Source organism: Salmo salar, chromosome ssa18 (assembly GCF_905237065.1).
Source record: "Salmo salar chromosome ssa18, Ssal_v3.1, whole genome shotgun sequence".
In the NCBI taxonomy this organism is placed as follows: Eukaryota; Metazoa; Chordata; class Actinopteri; order Salmoniformes; family Salmonidae; genus Salmo; species Salmo salar.
Window position 1 is genome coordinate 33,934,240 of NC_059459.1, and position 16,759 is coordinate 33,950,998.

At 44.1% G+C, this 16,759-nt stretch overlaps 1 protein-coding gene across 1 annotated transcript in view; it reads left to right on the top strand.

Moving 5' to 3' along the window:
* LOC106577282 (protein eyes shut homolog) overlaps positions 1-16,759 on the top strand; it is a 222,385-nt gene that overhangs the window by 183,195 nt on the left and 22,431 nt on the right. The window contains exon 23 of the mRNA XM_045701765.1: positions 715-974. Within this exon, the coding sequence (XP_045557721.1) occupies positions 715-974 (260 nt within the window). The remainder of the gene's footprint in view (positions 1-714; positions 975-16,759) is intronic.

The following is a 16,759-nucleotide window of genomic DNA, read 5'->3' on the forward strand; positions in this document are numbered from 1 at the left end:
GAGAGAGAGAGAGAGAGAGAGAGAGAGAGAGGAGGGGAGGAGAGAGAGACAGAGAGGATGAGAGAGATAGAGGAGGGGGAAGATGGAGAAAGAGATGGGGGAGGATGGAGAGACAGAGAATATGAGGATGGAGGGAGATAGGGAGAATGTGAGGATGGAGGGAGAGGGAGAGAGGAGGAGGGGGAGGAGAGAGATAGAATGTGAGGATTGAGAGAGAGAGGAGGGGGATGAGAGAGAACTTAACACAGGACACCACGTGAGAGAGAGGATGGAGCGAGAGAGGGAGAGAGAGGAGGAGGGGGAGGAGAGAGAGAGAATGTGAGGATGGAGAGAGGAGGAGGAGGGGGAGGAGAGAGAGGACAACACAGGACACCACATGAGAGAGAGGATGGAGGGAGAGAGAGAGAGAGGGGGAGGAGAGAGAGAACTTAAGTTAACACAGGACACCGTGAGAGAGAGGATGGAGGGAAATAACATGTTGTTAGTTAAATCATTAACACACATCATTTATTTTGTAGAAACCATCCCCAACCCTTTGTATTATATGTGGATATCAATATCAACCAGAGCTCCCCTTTCCTATCTGTTCCTCCTTACCGCTATGTTGCTAGTTACATCATAAACACAAAGCATATCATTTATTTTTAAAGAAACAATCTCCAACCTTTGTATCGAGAACATCAATACCAACCCTAACTCCTCCTGTCTCCCCAGGTGTCTGTGCCCGCAGGGCTGGGCAGGTGTGGACTGCTCTGAGGATGTGGATGAGTGTGACTCTGGGCCCTGTCTTAACGGAGCTCAGTGTCAGGAGTCACCCCTACCTGGGGAGTTCAGCTGCACCTGCCCCCCCTTCTTCAGTGGGCCCTTATGCAACATGCCCTTTGACCCCTGTGACTCTGCCCACGATCCCTGCCTGCACAATGCCACCTGCCTGACTCGTTCTGATGGAACAGCAGCCTGCAGATGCCGACCCGGTGAGCTAATATTAGTTCCTGTGGTGTAGTCCAGTGAACTACTATTGGTTTCTGTGGTGTAGTCCAGTGAGCTGCTAGTTCCTGTGGTATAGTCCAGTGAGCTACTATTAGTTCCTGTGGTGTAGTCCAGTGAACTACTATTAGTTCCTGTGGCGTAGTCCAGTGAACTGCTATTGGTTTCTGTGGTGTAGTCCAGTGAGCTGCTAGTTCCTGTGGTGTAGTCCAGTGAGCTACCATTAGTTCCTGTAGTGTAGTCCAGTGAACTACTATTAGTTCCTGTAGTGTAGTCCAGTGAACTACTATTAGTTCCTGTGGTGTAGTCCAGTGAACTACTATTGGTTTCTGTGGTGTAGTCTAGTGAACTACTATTGGTTTCTGTGGTATAGTCTAGTGAACTACTATTGGTTTTTGTGGTGTAGTCCAGTGAACTACTATTGGTTTCTGTGGTGTAGACCAGTGAGCTACTATTAGTTAATGTGGTGTAGACCAGTGAGCTACTATTAGTTAATGTGGTGTAGACCAGTGAGCTATTCATTTCTGTAGTGTAGACCAGTGAGCTAATAAAGTAGATAACAATACCAGTAGTATATTTGGTGTTGCCCAATGAGCTAAAACAATGTTGGATAAAATAATGACTTTCAGGTAGTGTAGGGCTGCCAAAATGCCCAATTAAAGGTTTTTGAAATGAGAAAAAAATCTAAAAGGGTGAGCTGCACAACACCATATTATACACAGAGTGCCTTCATGTAGCCTGCTTTCAGGTGGTGTAATGGTTCATAATGTCCAATTAAATGTTTAGAAGTACCCAGAAAATATATGATGGAGCAATCTCCTACACGTGCTGACTCCCTAAGCTATTATAACACTACGGATGGTCAGTACCTTGGTGTGTCCTGCTTTCAGGTTGTGTGGTGATGCCATAATGCCCAATTATATTTTATGAAATAAAAACGGTGACTTTTCACAAACACAGCACACATACACTGAGTGTACAAAACATTAGGAACGACTGCTCTTTCCATGACATACAGTAGACTGACCAGGTGAAAGCTATGATCCCTTATTGATGTCAAATCCACTTCAATCTGTGTAGATGAAGAGCAGGAGACAGGTTAAAGAATGATTTTGAAGCCTTGAGAGAATTGGGACATCAAATCAAAATCAAATCAAATGTATTTATATAGCCCTTCTTACATCAGCTGATATCTCAAAGTGCTGTACAGAAACCCAGCCTAAAACCCCAAACAGCAAGCAATGCAGGTGTAGAAGCACGGTGGCTAGGAAAAACTCCCTAGAAAGGCCAAAACCTAGGAAGAAACCTAGAGAGGAACCAGGCTATGAGGGGTGGCCAGTCCTCTTCTGGCTGTGCCGGGTGGAGATTATAACAGCACATGGGCAAGATGTTCAAATGTTCATAAATGACCAGCATGGTCAAATAATAATAATCATAGTAGTTGTCGAGGGTGCAACAAGTCAGTAACACAAGAGTAAGTGTCAGTTGGCTTTTTCATAGCCGATCTTTGAGAGTATCTCTACCGCTCCAGCTGTTTCTAGAGAGTTGAAAACAGCAGGTCTGGGACAGGTAACAGGTCAGGGTTCCAGCAGGTCTGGGACAGCAGGTCTGGGACAGGTAGCACGTCCGGTGAACAGGTCAGGGTTCCATAGCTGCAGGCAGAACAGTTGGAACTGGAGCAGCAGCACGGCCAGGTGAACTGGGGACAGCAAGGAGTCATCAAGCCAGGTAGTCCTGAGGCATGGTCCTAGGGCTCAGGTCCTCCGAGAGAGAGAAAGAAAGAAAGAGAGAATTAGAGAAAGCATATTTAAATTCACACAGGACACCGGAAAAGACAAGAGAAATACTCCAGATGTGACAGACTGACCCTAGCCCCCCGACACATCATCTACTGCAGCATAAATACTGGAGGCTGAGACAGGAGGGGTCAGGAGACACTGTGGCCCCATCCGATGAAACCCCCGTACAGGGCCAAACAGGTAGGATATAACCCCACCCACTTTGCCAAAGCACAGCCTCCACACCACTGGAGGGATATCTCCAACCAGCAACATACCATCCCGGGACAAGGCCAAGTATAGCCCACAAAGATCTTTGCCACGGCACAACCCAAGGGGTGGGGCAACCCAGACAGGAAGACCACGTCAGTGACTCAATCCACTCAAGTGACGCACCCCTCCCAGCAAGGGACGGCATGGAAGAACACCAGCAACCGGATCGTTGCTCCAGCCTTTCCATTCACCTTCACACCCCTGGGCCAGACTACACTTAATCATAGGACCTACTGAAGAGATGAGTCTTCAGTAAAGACTTAAAGGTTGAGACTGAGTCTGCGTCTCTCACATTGGTAGGCAGACTATTCCATAAAAATGGAGCTCTATAGGAGAAAGCCCTGCCCCCAGCTGTTTGCTTAGAAATTCGAGGGACAATTAGTAGGCCCGCGTCTTGTGACCGTAGCGTACGTGTAGGTATGTACGGCAGGACCAAATCGGAACGATAGGTAGGAGCAAGCCCATGTAATGCTTTGTAGGTTAGCAGTAAAACCTTGAAATCAGCCCTTACCTTACAGGAAGCCAGTGTAGGGAGGCTAGCACTGGAGTAATATGATCACATTTTTTGGTTCTAGTCAGGATTATAGCAGCCGTATTTAGCACTAACTGAAGTTTATTTAGTGCTTTATCCTGGTAGCCGGAAGTAGAGCATTGCAGTAGTCCAACCTAGAAGTAACAAAGGCATGGATTAATTTTTCTGCGTAATTTTTGGACAGAAAGTTTCTGATTTTTGCAATGTTACGTAGATGGAAAAAAGCTGTCCTTGAAACAGTCTTGATATGTTCTTCAAAAGAGAGATCAGGGTCCAGAGTAACGCCGAGGTCCTTCACAGTTTTATTTGAGACGACTGTACAACCATCCAGATTAATTGTCAGATTCAACAGAAGATCTCTTTGTTTCTTGGGACCTAGAACAAGCATCTCTGTTTTGTCTGAGTTTAAAAGTAGAACGTTTGCAGCCATCCACTTCCTTATGTCTGAGACACAGGCTTCTAGCGAGGGCAATTTTGGGGCTTCACCATGTTTCATTGAAATGTACAGCTGTGTGTCATCCGCATAGCAGTGAAATTTAACATTATGTTTTCGAATGACATCCCCAAGAGGTAAAATATATAGTGAAAACAATAGTGGTCCTAAAACGGAACCTTGAAGAACACCGAAATGTACAGTTGATTTGTCAGAGGACAAACCATTCACAGAGACAAACTGATATCTTTCCGACAGATAAGACCTAAACCAGGCCAGAACTTGTCCATGTAGACCAATTTGGGTTTCCAATCTCTCCAAAAGAATGTGGTGATCGATGGTATCAAAAGCAGCACTAAGATCTAGGAGCACAAGGACAGACGCAGAGCCTCGGTCTGACGTCATTAAAAGGTAATTTACCACCTTCACAAGTGCAGTCTCAGTGCTATGATGGGGTCTAAAACCAGACTGAAGCGTTTCGTATATATTGTTTGTCTTCAGGAAGGCAGTGAGTTGCTGCGCAACAGCTTTTTCTAAAATTTTGGAGAGGAATGGGAGATTCGATATAGGCCGATAGTTTTTTTTATAATTTCTGGGTCAAGATTTGGCTTTTTCAAGAGAGGCTTTATTACTGCCACTTTCAGTGAGTTTGGTGGATAGAGAGCCGTTTATTATGTTCAACATAGGAGGGCCAAGCACAGAAAGCAGCTCTTTCAGTAGTTTAGTTGGAATAGGGTCCAGTATGCAGCTTGAAGGTTTAGAGGCCATGATTATTTTCATCGATGTGTCAAGAGATATATTACTAAAACACTTTAGTGTCTCCCTTGATCCTAGGTCCTGGCAGGGTTGTGCAGACTCAGGACAACGGAGCTTTGGAGGAATACGCAGATTTAAAGAGGAGTCCGTAATTTGCTTTCTGATGATCATGATCTTTTCCTCAAAGAAGTTCATGAATTCATTACTGCTGAAGTGAGAGCCATCCTCTCTTGGGGAATGCTGCTTTTTTAGTTAACTTTGCGACAGTATCAAAAAAGAAATTTCGGATTGTTCTTATTTTCCTCAATTAAGTTGGAAAAATAGGCTGATCGAGCAGCAGTGAGGGCTCTTTGATACTGCACGGTACTGTCTTTCCAAGCTAGTCGGAAGACTTTGTTTGGTGTGGCGCCATTTCCGTTCCAATTTTCTGGAAGCTTGCTTCAGAGCTCGTGTATTTTCTGTATACCAGGGAGCTAGTTTCTTATGACAAATGTTTTTAGTTTTTAGGGGTGCAACTGCATCTAGGGTATTGTGCAAGGTTAAATTGAGTTCCTCGGTTAGGTGGTTAACTGATTTTTGTCCTCTGACGTCCTTGGGTAGGCAGAGGGAGTCTGGAAGGGCATCAAGGAATCTTTGGGTTGTCTGAGAATTTATAGCATGACTTTTAATGCTTCTTGGTTGGGGTCTGAGCAGATTATTTGTTGCGATTGCGAACGTAATAAAATGGTGGTCCGATAGTCCAGGATTATGAGGAACAACATTAAGATCCACAACATTTATTCCATGGGTGTAACGGTTGCCTTTAGAGAGAGCGGACCAAAACGCAGCGGAGTTAGTGTTCGTCATATATTTAATTACGGCAAGAACACTATACAATACAAAACAATAAACAGACAACCAAAACAGTCCTGTCACGTTAACCATAGTAACACGAACAGAAACAATTACCCACAAAACCCCAACGGAAAAACATGCACTTATGTGTGACTCCCAATCAACAGCAACGAACTTCAGCTGTGCCTGATTTGGGAGCCACACACGGCCCAAAACAAAGAAATACAAACACATAGAAACAGAACATAGAACGCCCACCCGATGTAACACCCTGGCCTAACCAAAATAAAGAACAAAAAACCCCTCTCTATGGCCAGGGCGTTACAATGGGACAAAACTAGGTCCAGAGTATGACTGTGGCAGTGAGTAGGTCCAGAGACATGTTGGACAAAACCCACTGAGTCGATGATGGCTCCGAAAGCCTTTTGGAGTGGGTCTGTGGACTTTTCCATGTGAATATTAAAGTCACCAAAAATTAGAATATTATCTGCGATGACTACAAGGTCCGATAGGAATTCAGGGAACTCAGTGAGGAACGCTGCATATGGCCCAGGAGGCCTGTAAACAGTAGCTATAAAAAGTGATTGAGTAGGCTGCATAGATTTCATGACTAGAAGCTCAAAAGACGAAAACGTCGTTGTTGTTTTTTTGGGGGTAAATTTAAATTTGCTATCGTAAATGTTAGCAACACCTCCGCCTTTGTGGGATGCGCGGGGGATATGGTCACTAGTGTAACCAGGGGGTGAGGCCTCGTTTAACACAGTAAATTCATCAGGCTTAAGCCATGTTTCAGTCAGGACAATCACATCAAGATTATGATCAGTGATTAGTTCATTGACTATAACTGCCTTTGAAGGGAGGGATCTAACATTAAGTAGTCCTATTTTGAGATGTGAGGTATCACAATCTCTTTCAATAATGGCAGGGATGGAGGAGGTCTTTATACTAGTGAGATTGCTAAGGCGAACACTGCCATCTTTAATTTTGCCCAACCTTGGTCGAGGCACAGACACGGTCTCAATGGGGATAGCTGAGCTGACTACACTGACTGTGCTAGTGGCAGACTCCACTAAGCTGGCAGGCTGGCTAACAGCCTGCTGCCTGGCCTGCACCCTATTTCATTGTGGAGCTACAGGAGTTAGAGCCCTGTCTATGTTCGTAGATAAGATGAGAGCACCCCTCCAGCTAGGATGGAGTCCGTCACTCCTCAACAGGCCAGGCTTGGTCCTGTTTGTGGTTGAGTCCCAGAAAGAGGGCCAATTATCTACAAATTCTATCTTTTGGGAGGGGCAGAAAACAGTTTTCAACCAGCGATTGAGTTGTGAGACTCTGCTGTAGAGCTCATCACTCCCCCTAACTGGGAGGGGGCCAGAGACAATTAATCGATGCCGACACATCTTTCTAGCTGATTTACACGCTGAAGCTATGTTGCGCTTGGTGACCTCTGACTGTTTCATCCTAATCCTACACATGGATTGTGTAAGTGTGCTATTCAGAGGGTGAATGGGCAAGACAAAACATTTAAGTGCCTTTGAATGGGGTATGGTAGTAGGTGCCAGGCGCACCGGTTTGAGTGTGTCAAGAACTGCAACGCTGCTGGGTTTTTACGCTCAGCAGTTTCCCGTGTGTATCAAGAATGGTCCACCACCCAAAGGACATCAAGGCAATTTGACACAACTGTGGGAAGAAGCATTGGAGTCAACATGGGCCAGCATCCCTGTGGAACACTTTCTAAAATGAATTGAGGCTATTCTGAGGGTAAAGGGGGTGAAACTCAAATAGGAAGGTGTTCTTAATGTTTTGTACACTCAGTACATACACTGAGAACCATGGTATAGGTCTCTCAGGACTTGTGATGGGACTTGAATGTACAATTCATTATTTAGAAATGTACGAACAAAATCTGTTTTTGTTTCAGTCTAGTGAACATCTTCACATTCCATCCATTTATGGGACCTGTCGTATTAATAGGTGATACAAGATGGACCGGCTTTGTGTTTCTCTGTTTTCTACTAGCTTCTGAATAATCACATGCACTGTTATAAAAGGTATAAGAATGTAACCTAGGTAGGCTACAGTAGTTGCATTGCATGAGAACAGTATTTGGCCTGCAGGGTTGTAGTGTGTGCTATTTGTGTGTGTGTGTGTGTGTGTGTGTGTGTGTGTGTGTGTGTGTGTGTGTGTGTGTGTGTGTGTGTGTGTGTGTGTGTGTGTGTGTGTGTGTGTGTGTGTGTGTGTGTGTGTGTGTGTGTGTGTGTGTGTGTGCGTGTGTGCCTGTAGGTTTGCTTAGCCCACATGGAGGATTGCAACAACTCTGTGGTGGTGTTTGTTCCTTATTGTCCTCAGCTTGTGGTTAGAATGATCAATGGCTCTGAGAACTGAACGGAATGACCTGTAGGGTTCTAACTAGACTAGTAGACTTTCCCTCCTGTGGGTGGGGGGTGGGTGGAACTGCAACACCCTACCAGAGGCTGTTTTTCATTCACTGTTGCATGTATGATGAGGAACAACAGATCTTATCAAATCACTGGGCAATTGCAATTCACCCCTGCAGATTTGATTTGCAGTTGTTCCAGGCTGTGCTGCAACAAACTGCTTATAAGGCAAGTTTGATACGTGTTAGATAAATGGAATCAAATAAAACAATTTATTTGTTACACACTTTCTAAAACAACAGATGTAGACTAACAATGAAATACCTACTTGCGGGTCCTTCCCAACAATGCAGAGAGAAAGACAGTAGAGAAATAATAGAAAAGTAAAACACTTAATAATAAAAGTAATAATAGATACAGAATGAGTAATGATAACTTGTCTATTCTGTCTGCAAGGAGTACCAGTACTGAGTCATGATAACTTGTCTATTCTGTCTGTAAGGAGTACCAGTACTGAGTAATGATAACTTGTCTATTCTGTCTGCAAGGAGTACCAGTACTGAGTAATGATAACTTGTCTATTCTGTCTGTAAGGGGTACCAGTACTGAGTAATGATAACTTGGCTATATATAAGGGGTACCAGTACTGAGTAATGATAACTTGTCTATTCTGTCTGTAAGGAGTACCAGTACTGAGTAATGATAACTTGGCTATATACAAGGAGTACCAGTACTGAGTAATGATAACTTGTCTATTCTGTCTGCAAGGAGTACCAGTACTGAGTAATGATAACTTGGCTATATACAAGGAGTACCAGTACTGAGTAATGATAACTTGGCTATATATAAGGGGTACCAGTACTGAGTAATGATAACTTGGCTATAAACATGGGGTACCAGTACTGAGTAATGATAACTTGGCTATAAACATGGGGTACCAGTACTGAGTGGATGATAACTTGTCTATATACAAGGGGTACCAGTACTGAGAAATGATAACTTGGCTATAAACATGGGGTACCAGTACTGAGTAATGATAACTTGGCTATAAACATGGGGTACCAGTACTGAGTCATGATAACTTGGCTATATACAAGGAGTACCAGTACTGAGTGGATGATAAATTGGATATATACAAGGGGTACCAGTACTGAGTGGATGATAACTTGGCTATATACAAGGAGTACCAGTACTGAGTGGATGATAACTTGTCTATAAACATGGGGTACCAGTACTGAGTAATGATAACTTGGCTATATACAAGGGGTACCAGTACTGAGTAATGATAACTTGTCTATTTACAAGTGGTACCAGTACTGAGTGGATGATAACTTGGCTATATACAAGGGGTACCAGTACTGAGTGGATGATAACTTGTCTATATACAAGGAGTACCAGTACTGAGAAATGATAACTTGGCTATATACAAGGGGTACCAGTACTGAGTGGATGATAACTTGGCTATATACAAGTGGTACCAGTACTGAGTGGATGATAACTTGGCTCTATACAAGGGGTACCAGTACTGAGTGGATGTGCAGGGGTACGAGGTCATTGAGGTAGATATGTTCATATAACTAGGAATAAAGTGACAGATGGTCAACAGTAGCAGCAGCGTGTGTGATGAGTCAAAAAAAGTTTGTGCAAAAAGGGTTCATGCGGAGAGTCAATGTAGCTATCTGATTAACTATTTAACAAACTATTTAGCAGTCTTATGGCTTGGAGGTAGAAGCTGTTCAGAGTCCTGTTGGTTCCAGACTTGGTGCATTGGTAGCGCTTGCTGTGAGGTAGCAGAGAGAACAATCTATGACTTGGGTGGCTGTATTTTTCTGGCCTTCCTCTGACACTGCCTGGTATAGAGGTCCTGGATAGCAGGGAGCTCAGTCCCAGTGATGTGCTGGGCCATACGTACTACCCTCTTTAGTGCCTTGCAGTGGGATGCTAAGCAGTTGCCATACCAAGCAGTGATGCAGCCAGTCAGGATGCTCTAAATCACCAAACATTTCTGTAAAAAACCCAGTAGTAAAGCCTTGCATTCCTATTTTTCTTATTTGTTTTGTGCTGTTGGCAGAAGGTCAATCAGTGAAATGTATTTTTAAAGCCCTTTTTACATCAGCCGATGTCACAAAGTGCTATACAGAAACCCAGCCTAAATCCCCAAACAGATGTAGAAGCACGGTGGCTAGGAAAAACTCCTTAGAAAGGCAGGAACCTAGGAAGAAACCTAGAGAGGAACCAGGCTCTGAGAAGTTGCCAGTCCTCTTCTGGCTGTGCCGGGTTGAGATAATAACAGTACATGGCCAAGATGTTCAAATGTTCATAGATGACCAGCAGGGTCAAATAATAATAATAATAATAATCACAGTGGTTGTAGAGGGTCAGCACCTCAGGAGTAAATGTCAGTTGGTTTTTCATAGCCAAACATTCAGAGTTAGAGACAGCAGGTGCGATAGGGAGAGAGAGTCAAAAACAGCAGGTCCGGGACAAGGTAGCACATCCGGTGAACAGGTCAGGGTTCCATAGCCGCAGGCAGAACAGTTGAAACTGGAGCAGCAGCACGACCAGGTGGACTGGGGACAGCGAGGCATAGTCCCAGGGCTCAGGTCCTCCGGGAGGGGAGAGAGAGAGAATTAGAGGGAGCGTATTTAAATTCACACAGGACACCAGATAAGACAGGAGAAATACTCCAGATATACAGACTGACCCTAGCCCCCCGACACACAAACTATTGCAGCATAAATACTGGAGGCTGAGACAGGAGGGGTCAAGACACACTGTGGCCCCATCCGATGATACCCCCGGACAGGGCCAACCAGGCAGGATATAACCCCACCCACTTTGCCAAAGCACAGCCCCCACACCACTTCAAACCACCAACTTACTACCCTGAGACAAGGCTGAGTATAGCCCACGAAGTATAGGTATATAAGTATAGGTGCACTTGATTCAGCAGCCCCGGGAAGGCATTTTGAAACATTTCATATATCTGAAGGTAGAACTCCGCTTAACTGGCCAGCCCAGAGATCAAATAAAGTGCACCTTTACTGTAGACCTACCGTTGGCCAATCAGATAGCTCAGATCACTGTGTCTGCACAGTGTCCTCGAGCCATAGACTGTAAAAGAAACCTTGAACACAAAGCAAAACTTTTAAAACCATGACTAGAGAGAGACTCAACAAATACAGCAAAGAGACTCTGTTTTTAATTTTATTTTACCTTTTTTAGCTTCTTATTTTTCAGAGTAAATAACCCACGTACACTAGAGAAGCTTTAACCAAGTTTAATTCTTCCCAAAGGTTCTGTACAGCTGTAATTCAGACACTCCAACATTTGTCCCACTCAGATATATATATCCCACTCAAAACACTCCCCCTTCTCTCCCATCCTTACATCTTATGGTTTAACAGGAAAAGAGTAACAAGATACCAAACCCTTATTACTCCCTTCAGGTGACCTGTCCTCACCTCCTGACCTCAACCCCTCCTTCATCTAATCCACAGATGTCCATCTGTCTTTCCTGTATCAACACGGTGCTCTGCTCCCGTCCCCCAACACATTCCAACACATTCCCCAGCTATCTGTCTTTCTACAGAGACCCAGTCTCTTTCTCCTTTAATTCTATGCTTCTTTCCTATCATTTATTTAATATCTCAATGTTAAAAATGTGAAATCCAACACCTTTATTAAAATAGGCAAGTCAGTTAAGAACAAATTCTTATTTACATTAACGGCCTACCCCTGCCAAACCCTAACGACGCTGGGCCAATTGTACACCGCCCTATGGGACTCCCAATCACAGCCGGTTGTGATACAGCCTGGAGTCGAACCAGGGTCTGTAGTGACGCCTCTAGAACTGAGATGCAGTGCCTTAGACTGCTGCGCCACTCTGGAGCCCAAGTTCATGTTTAAGTAAGTTAAGTAAGTATGAGTAAGTTAATGTTTAAGTGAGTTAAGTAAGTATGAGTAAGTTCATGTTTAAGTAAGTTAAGTAAATATGACTAAGTTCATGTTTAAGTAAGTATGATTAATGTTAGGTCTGGCGCACACAGACACGCACACAGACACACACACACACTTTATCAGGTGTGTGTTTGTGTGTCATAGATTTGCTCTTTAACTTTTTTCTAGTTTCTCCATATCTCAAGGTAGGCTCTCAAAGCCTATCAATGGGTGATCTAAGGGCTAATGGTTGATTGAATATACAGCAAAAATAATTACAGTATAGGGGATGACACTGCATACATGTCGTCTTTTGGAGTTTGCTTTGAATTGACTGCAAGTCATTATAGATCTCTATAGCAGTGGAATCACAGTAATGAATTTGGCCCTTTTGATTGTGTAAATTACCCTTTTTAGTGGTCAGTCATTCCCACAAGATGGATTCTTCTTCTGAGTCGCTGGCTAGTAGTAATTACATTTGTGTGATTTTTGTTGTTGTTGTTGACCTGTCCAGGGTCTGTTTTCACAAAGTGTTTCAGAGTATTAGTGCTGATCTAGGATCAGATACCGCTGGTCTATGCAGTCATATTCATTATGATATAAAAAATGTCGAACTGCACTTCTACTAATGCTTTGTGAATGTGGGTCCTGGTCTCACATGTTATTGGATACAGCCAGAGTCAGACAAAACGCTCTAGAGGAAGCAGAGGAAAGAGTGTACGAGTCTAGGTCCCCCCTACACACACACACACACACACACACACACACACACACACACACACACACACTGCACATTAGTCATGATTAACATTAACTGTTTGTAAAGTCAACACCATTCCTTGCCATGTTCTAGGTTAATTACTTGTACGAACGTTATACATTTTTAATTGGTTGTTGTACATCGGCCGAGGTGCGTGGCACAAAGAGTGAACCTGAAGGGCCCACATCAGAGGCACAGAGGTAGGATGATATGACCAGAGATGGCACCACGGACAGTATCACAGAGATAGGATGACATGACCGGAGATGGCACCCCGTACAGTATCACAGAGATAGGATGATGTGACCAGAGATGGCACCACGGACAGTATCACAGAGATAGGATGACATGACCGGAGATGGCACCCCGTACAGTATCACAGAGATAGGATGATATGACTGGAGATGGCACCACGGACAGTATCACAGAGATAGGATGATATGACCGGAGATGGCACCACGGACAGTATCACAGAGATAGGATGATGTGACCAGAGATGGCACCACGGACAGTATCACAGAGATAGGATGATGTGACCGGAGATGGCACCACGGACAGTATCACAGAGATAGGATGATGTGACCGGAGATGGCACCACGGACAGTATCACAGAGGTAGGATGATGTGACCGGAGATGGCACCACGGACAATATCACAGATAGGATGATGTGACCGGAGATGGCACCACGGACAGTATCACCAGAGATAGGATGATATGACTGGAGATGGCACCACGTACAATATCACCGAGATAGGATGATATGACCGGAGATGGCACCACGTACAATATCACCGAGATAGGATGATATGACTGGAGATGGCACCACGGACAGTATCACAGAGATAGGATGATATGACTGGAGATGGCACCACGGACAGTATCACCGAGATGGGATGATATGACTGGAGATGGCACCACGGACAGTATCACCGAGATGGGATGATATGACTGGAGATGGCACCACGGACAGTATCACAGAGATGGGATGATATGACTGGAGATGGCACCACGGACAATATCACAGAGATAGGATGATATGACCAGAGATGGCACCACGGACAGTATCACAGAGATAGGATGACGTGACCGGAGATGGCACCACGGACAGTATCACCGAGATAGGATGATATGACTGGAGATGGCACCACGGACAGTATCACCGAGATGGGATGATAAGACTGGAGATGGCACCACGTACAGTATCACAGAGATAGGATGATATGACCGGAGATGGCACCACGGACAGTATCACAGAGATAGGATGATATGACCAGAGATGTCACCACGGACAGTATCACAGAGATGATTTTATGTATTTCACCTTTTCTTTAACCAGGTAAGCTAGTTGAGAACAAGTTCTCATTTACAACTGCAACCTGGCCAAGATAAAGCAACGCAGTGTGACACAAACAACAACACAGTTACACATGGAATAAACAAACATACAGTCAATAACACAATAGAAAGAAAAAAAAGTATATATGCAGTGTGTGCAAATGAGGTAAGATAAGGGAGGTAAGGCAGTAAATAGGCTATATTGGCGAAATCTTTACAATTTATCAATTAAGCACTGGAATGATAGATGTGCAGAAGATGAATGTGCAAGTAGAGATACTGGAGTGCAAAGGAGCAATGGCACCACGTACAGTATCACAGATCACAGAGGTAGTGTGTGTGTGTGTGTGTGTGTGTGTGTGTGTGTGTGTGTGTGTGTGTGTGTGTGTGTGTGTCATCAGAGATGGCATCACATGCATAAAGAAGTCTTGTGTGAAGTGTTTATGTAATATTAGTCACACGATGTACGATTGCTATCTGGTACAACAACCTCCACACGCACTCACCAAAACTCACACACATGCACAGAAAAAACATACACACACACACCTCACACTGCATTACAGGAACAAGATTGTTTGTACAAGATAGAAGTATTTTAAAAGCAGAGTAAGAAGACAGGAATGGAATAACATGTTCTCACATAAAAGACCTGTGCTTCATTTTAACAGCCGGGGGTTAAGATATTGGTGTTGCCATAGTTTCCTCAACAGAGAAGGAAGAAGAAGAGGAGGAGGCGGTGGAAGAGGAGAAGAGAAGCTAAGGGACGGATGAAGTGGCGTTAGAGTAGCATAGTAAAACAGATGGCAATCTGGGAAAAATCATTCTTCAGAACCTCTCCTCTCCCCTTCCTTCCTCTCCTTTTCTCTCTTCTCTTTGGGAAAAAGCTATCTTCAAAACTTTTGTGGATATTTCTTTCTTTTTTTAGGGGTTCTAGGATTCTACCTAGAACCATGAAGGGTTACTGAACATGGAGGAGCCAGAACAGCCCTTTATCTAAGAGTGTAGGTTCAGCAGAGCAGGTTGACTGGAGACAAATAGAGCCCATTCAGTGCCATGGTGTCACCTCTGGACCTGGTAGGCACATGGTGATGATCATGGCCACTCATGGAGCCCTTGACTACCTGTTTGTTCTCTATGTAACCATGGTAGCGGGAAGGGTTTTCTTCTTCAAGGGTCTCTCCTGGGAATTGAAATAGATGTCTATAAGAAGAAACATATTAAGATAGTTCAAAACCAGTAGATATGCTTACAGACATAGCAGTGGAAAAACCCGTAAGGCTCTGGTCAAAAGTAGTCCACTATAAAGGGAATGAGGGGCCATTTTCCACCTGTTTGTTTCACTACCAGGTCTCTGATGTCTCTGTTAGCTCCTCTCAGTGCCACAGGGAGCTGTTTGAGGAGAGAACCATTATATTGATGGACTTGTATTGCAGCCAGGGAAAGAGGCGAACCAAACTAAAGGAATCAGATTATCTGGCAAGATAGAGTGAAATAATTCAGAAGTGTCGTCCGTTGGTCGCTCCGCATCGCTATGCATTTGCACTCTGCAACATGGAGCTGTGTAGGAATATCCCTCAGGTATCCCAGACCAGTCATCAACATGGAGCTGGTAGAAATCCATCCCCAGATCAACATGGAGCTGTGTAGGAATATCCCTCAGGTATCCCAGACCAGTCATCAACATGGAGCTGTGTAGGAATACCTCAGTACAACTGAGGGATATCCCTCAGGTATCCTAGACCAGTCATCAACATGGAGCTGTGTAGGAATATCCCTCAGGTATCCCAGACCAATCATCAACATGGAACTGGGTAGGAATATCCCTCAGGTATCCCAGACATGTGATCAACATGGAGCTGTGTAGGAATATCCCTCAGGTATCCCAGACCAATCATCAACATGGAGCTGTGTAGGAATATCCCTCAGGTATCCCAGACCTGTCATCAACATGGAACTGGGTAGGGATATCCCTCAGGTATCCCAGACCTGTCATCAACATGGAACTGGGTAGGGATATCCCTCAGATATCCCTCAGACCTGTAGTGTGCGTGTGTGTATCTATCAGTTACAGTGGAAAGAAAAAGTATGTGAACCCTTTGGTATTAACTGGACTTCTGCATAAATTGGTCAAATTTGATCTGATCTTCATCTAAATCACAACAATAGACAAACACAGTCTGCTTAAACTAATAACACACAAACAATTATACGTTTTCATGTCTTTATTTAACATGCCTTGTAAACATTCACAGTGCAGGGTGTAAAAAGTTTGTGAACCCTTGGATTTAATAACTGGTTAACCCTCCTTTGGCAGCAATAACCTCAACCAAACGTTTTCTGTAGTTGTGGTTCAGACCTGCACAACGGTCAGGAGGAATTTTTGGACCATTCCTCTTTACAAAACTGTTTCAGTTCCACAATATTCTTGGGATGTCTGGTGTGAACCACACTCTTGAGGTCATGCCACAGCATCTCGATCGGGTTGAGGTCAGGACTCTGACAGGGCCACTCCAGAAGACATATTTTCTTCTGTTGATGCCATTCTGTTGTTTATTTACTTCTGTGTTTTGGGTCGTTGTCCTGGTGCATCATCCAACTTCTGTTGAGCTTCAATTGGTGAACAAATAGCCTTACATTCTCCTGCAAAATGTCTCGATAAACTTGGGAATTCATTTTTCTGTCGAAGATAGCAAGCTCTCCAGGCCCTGAGGCAGCAAAGCAGCTACAAACCATGATGCTCCCTTTCACAATAC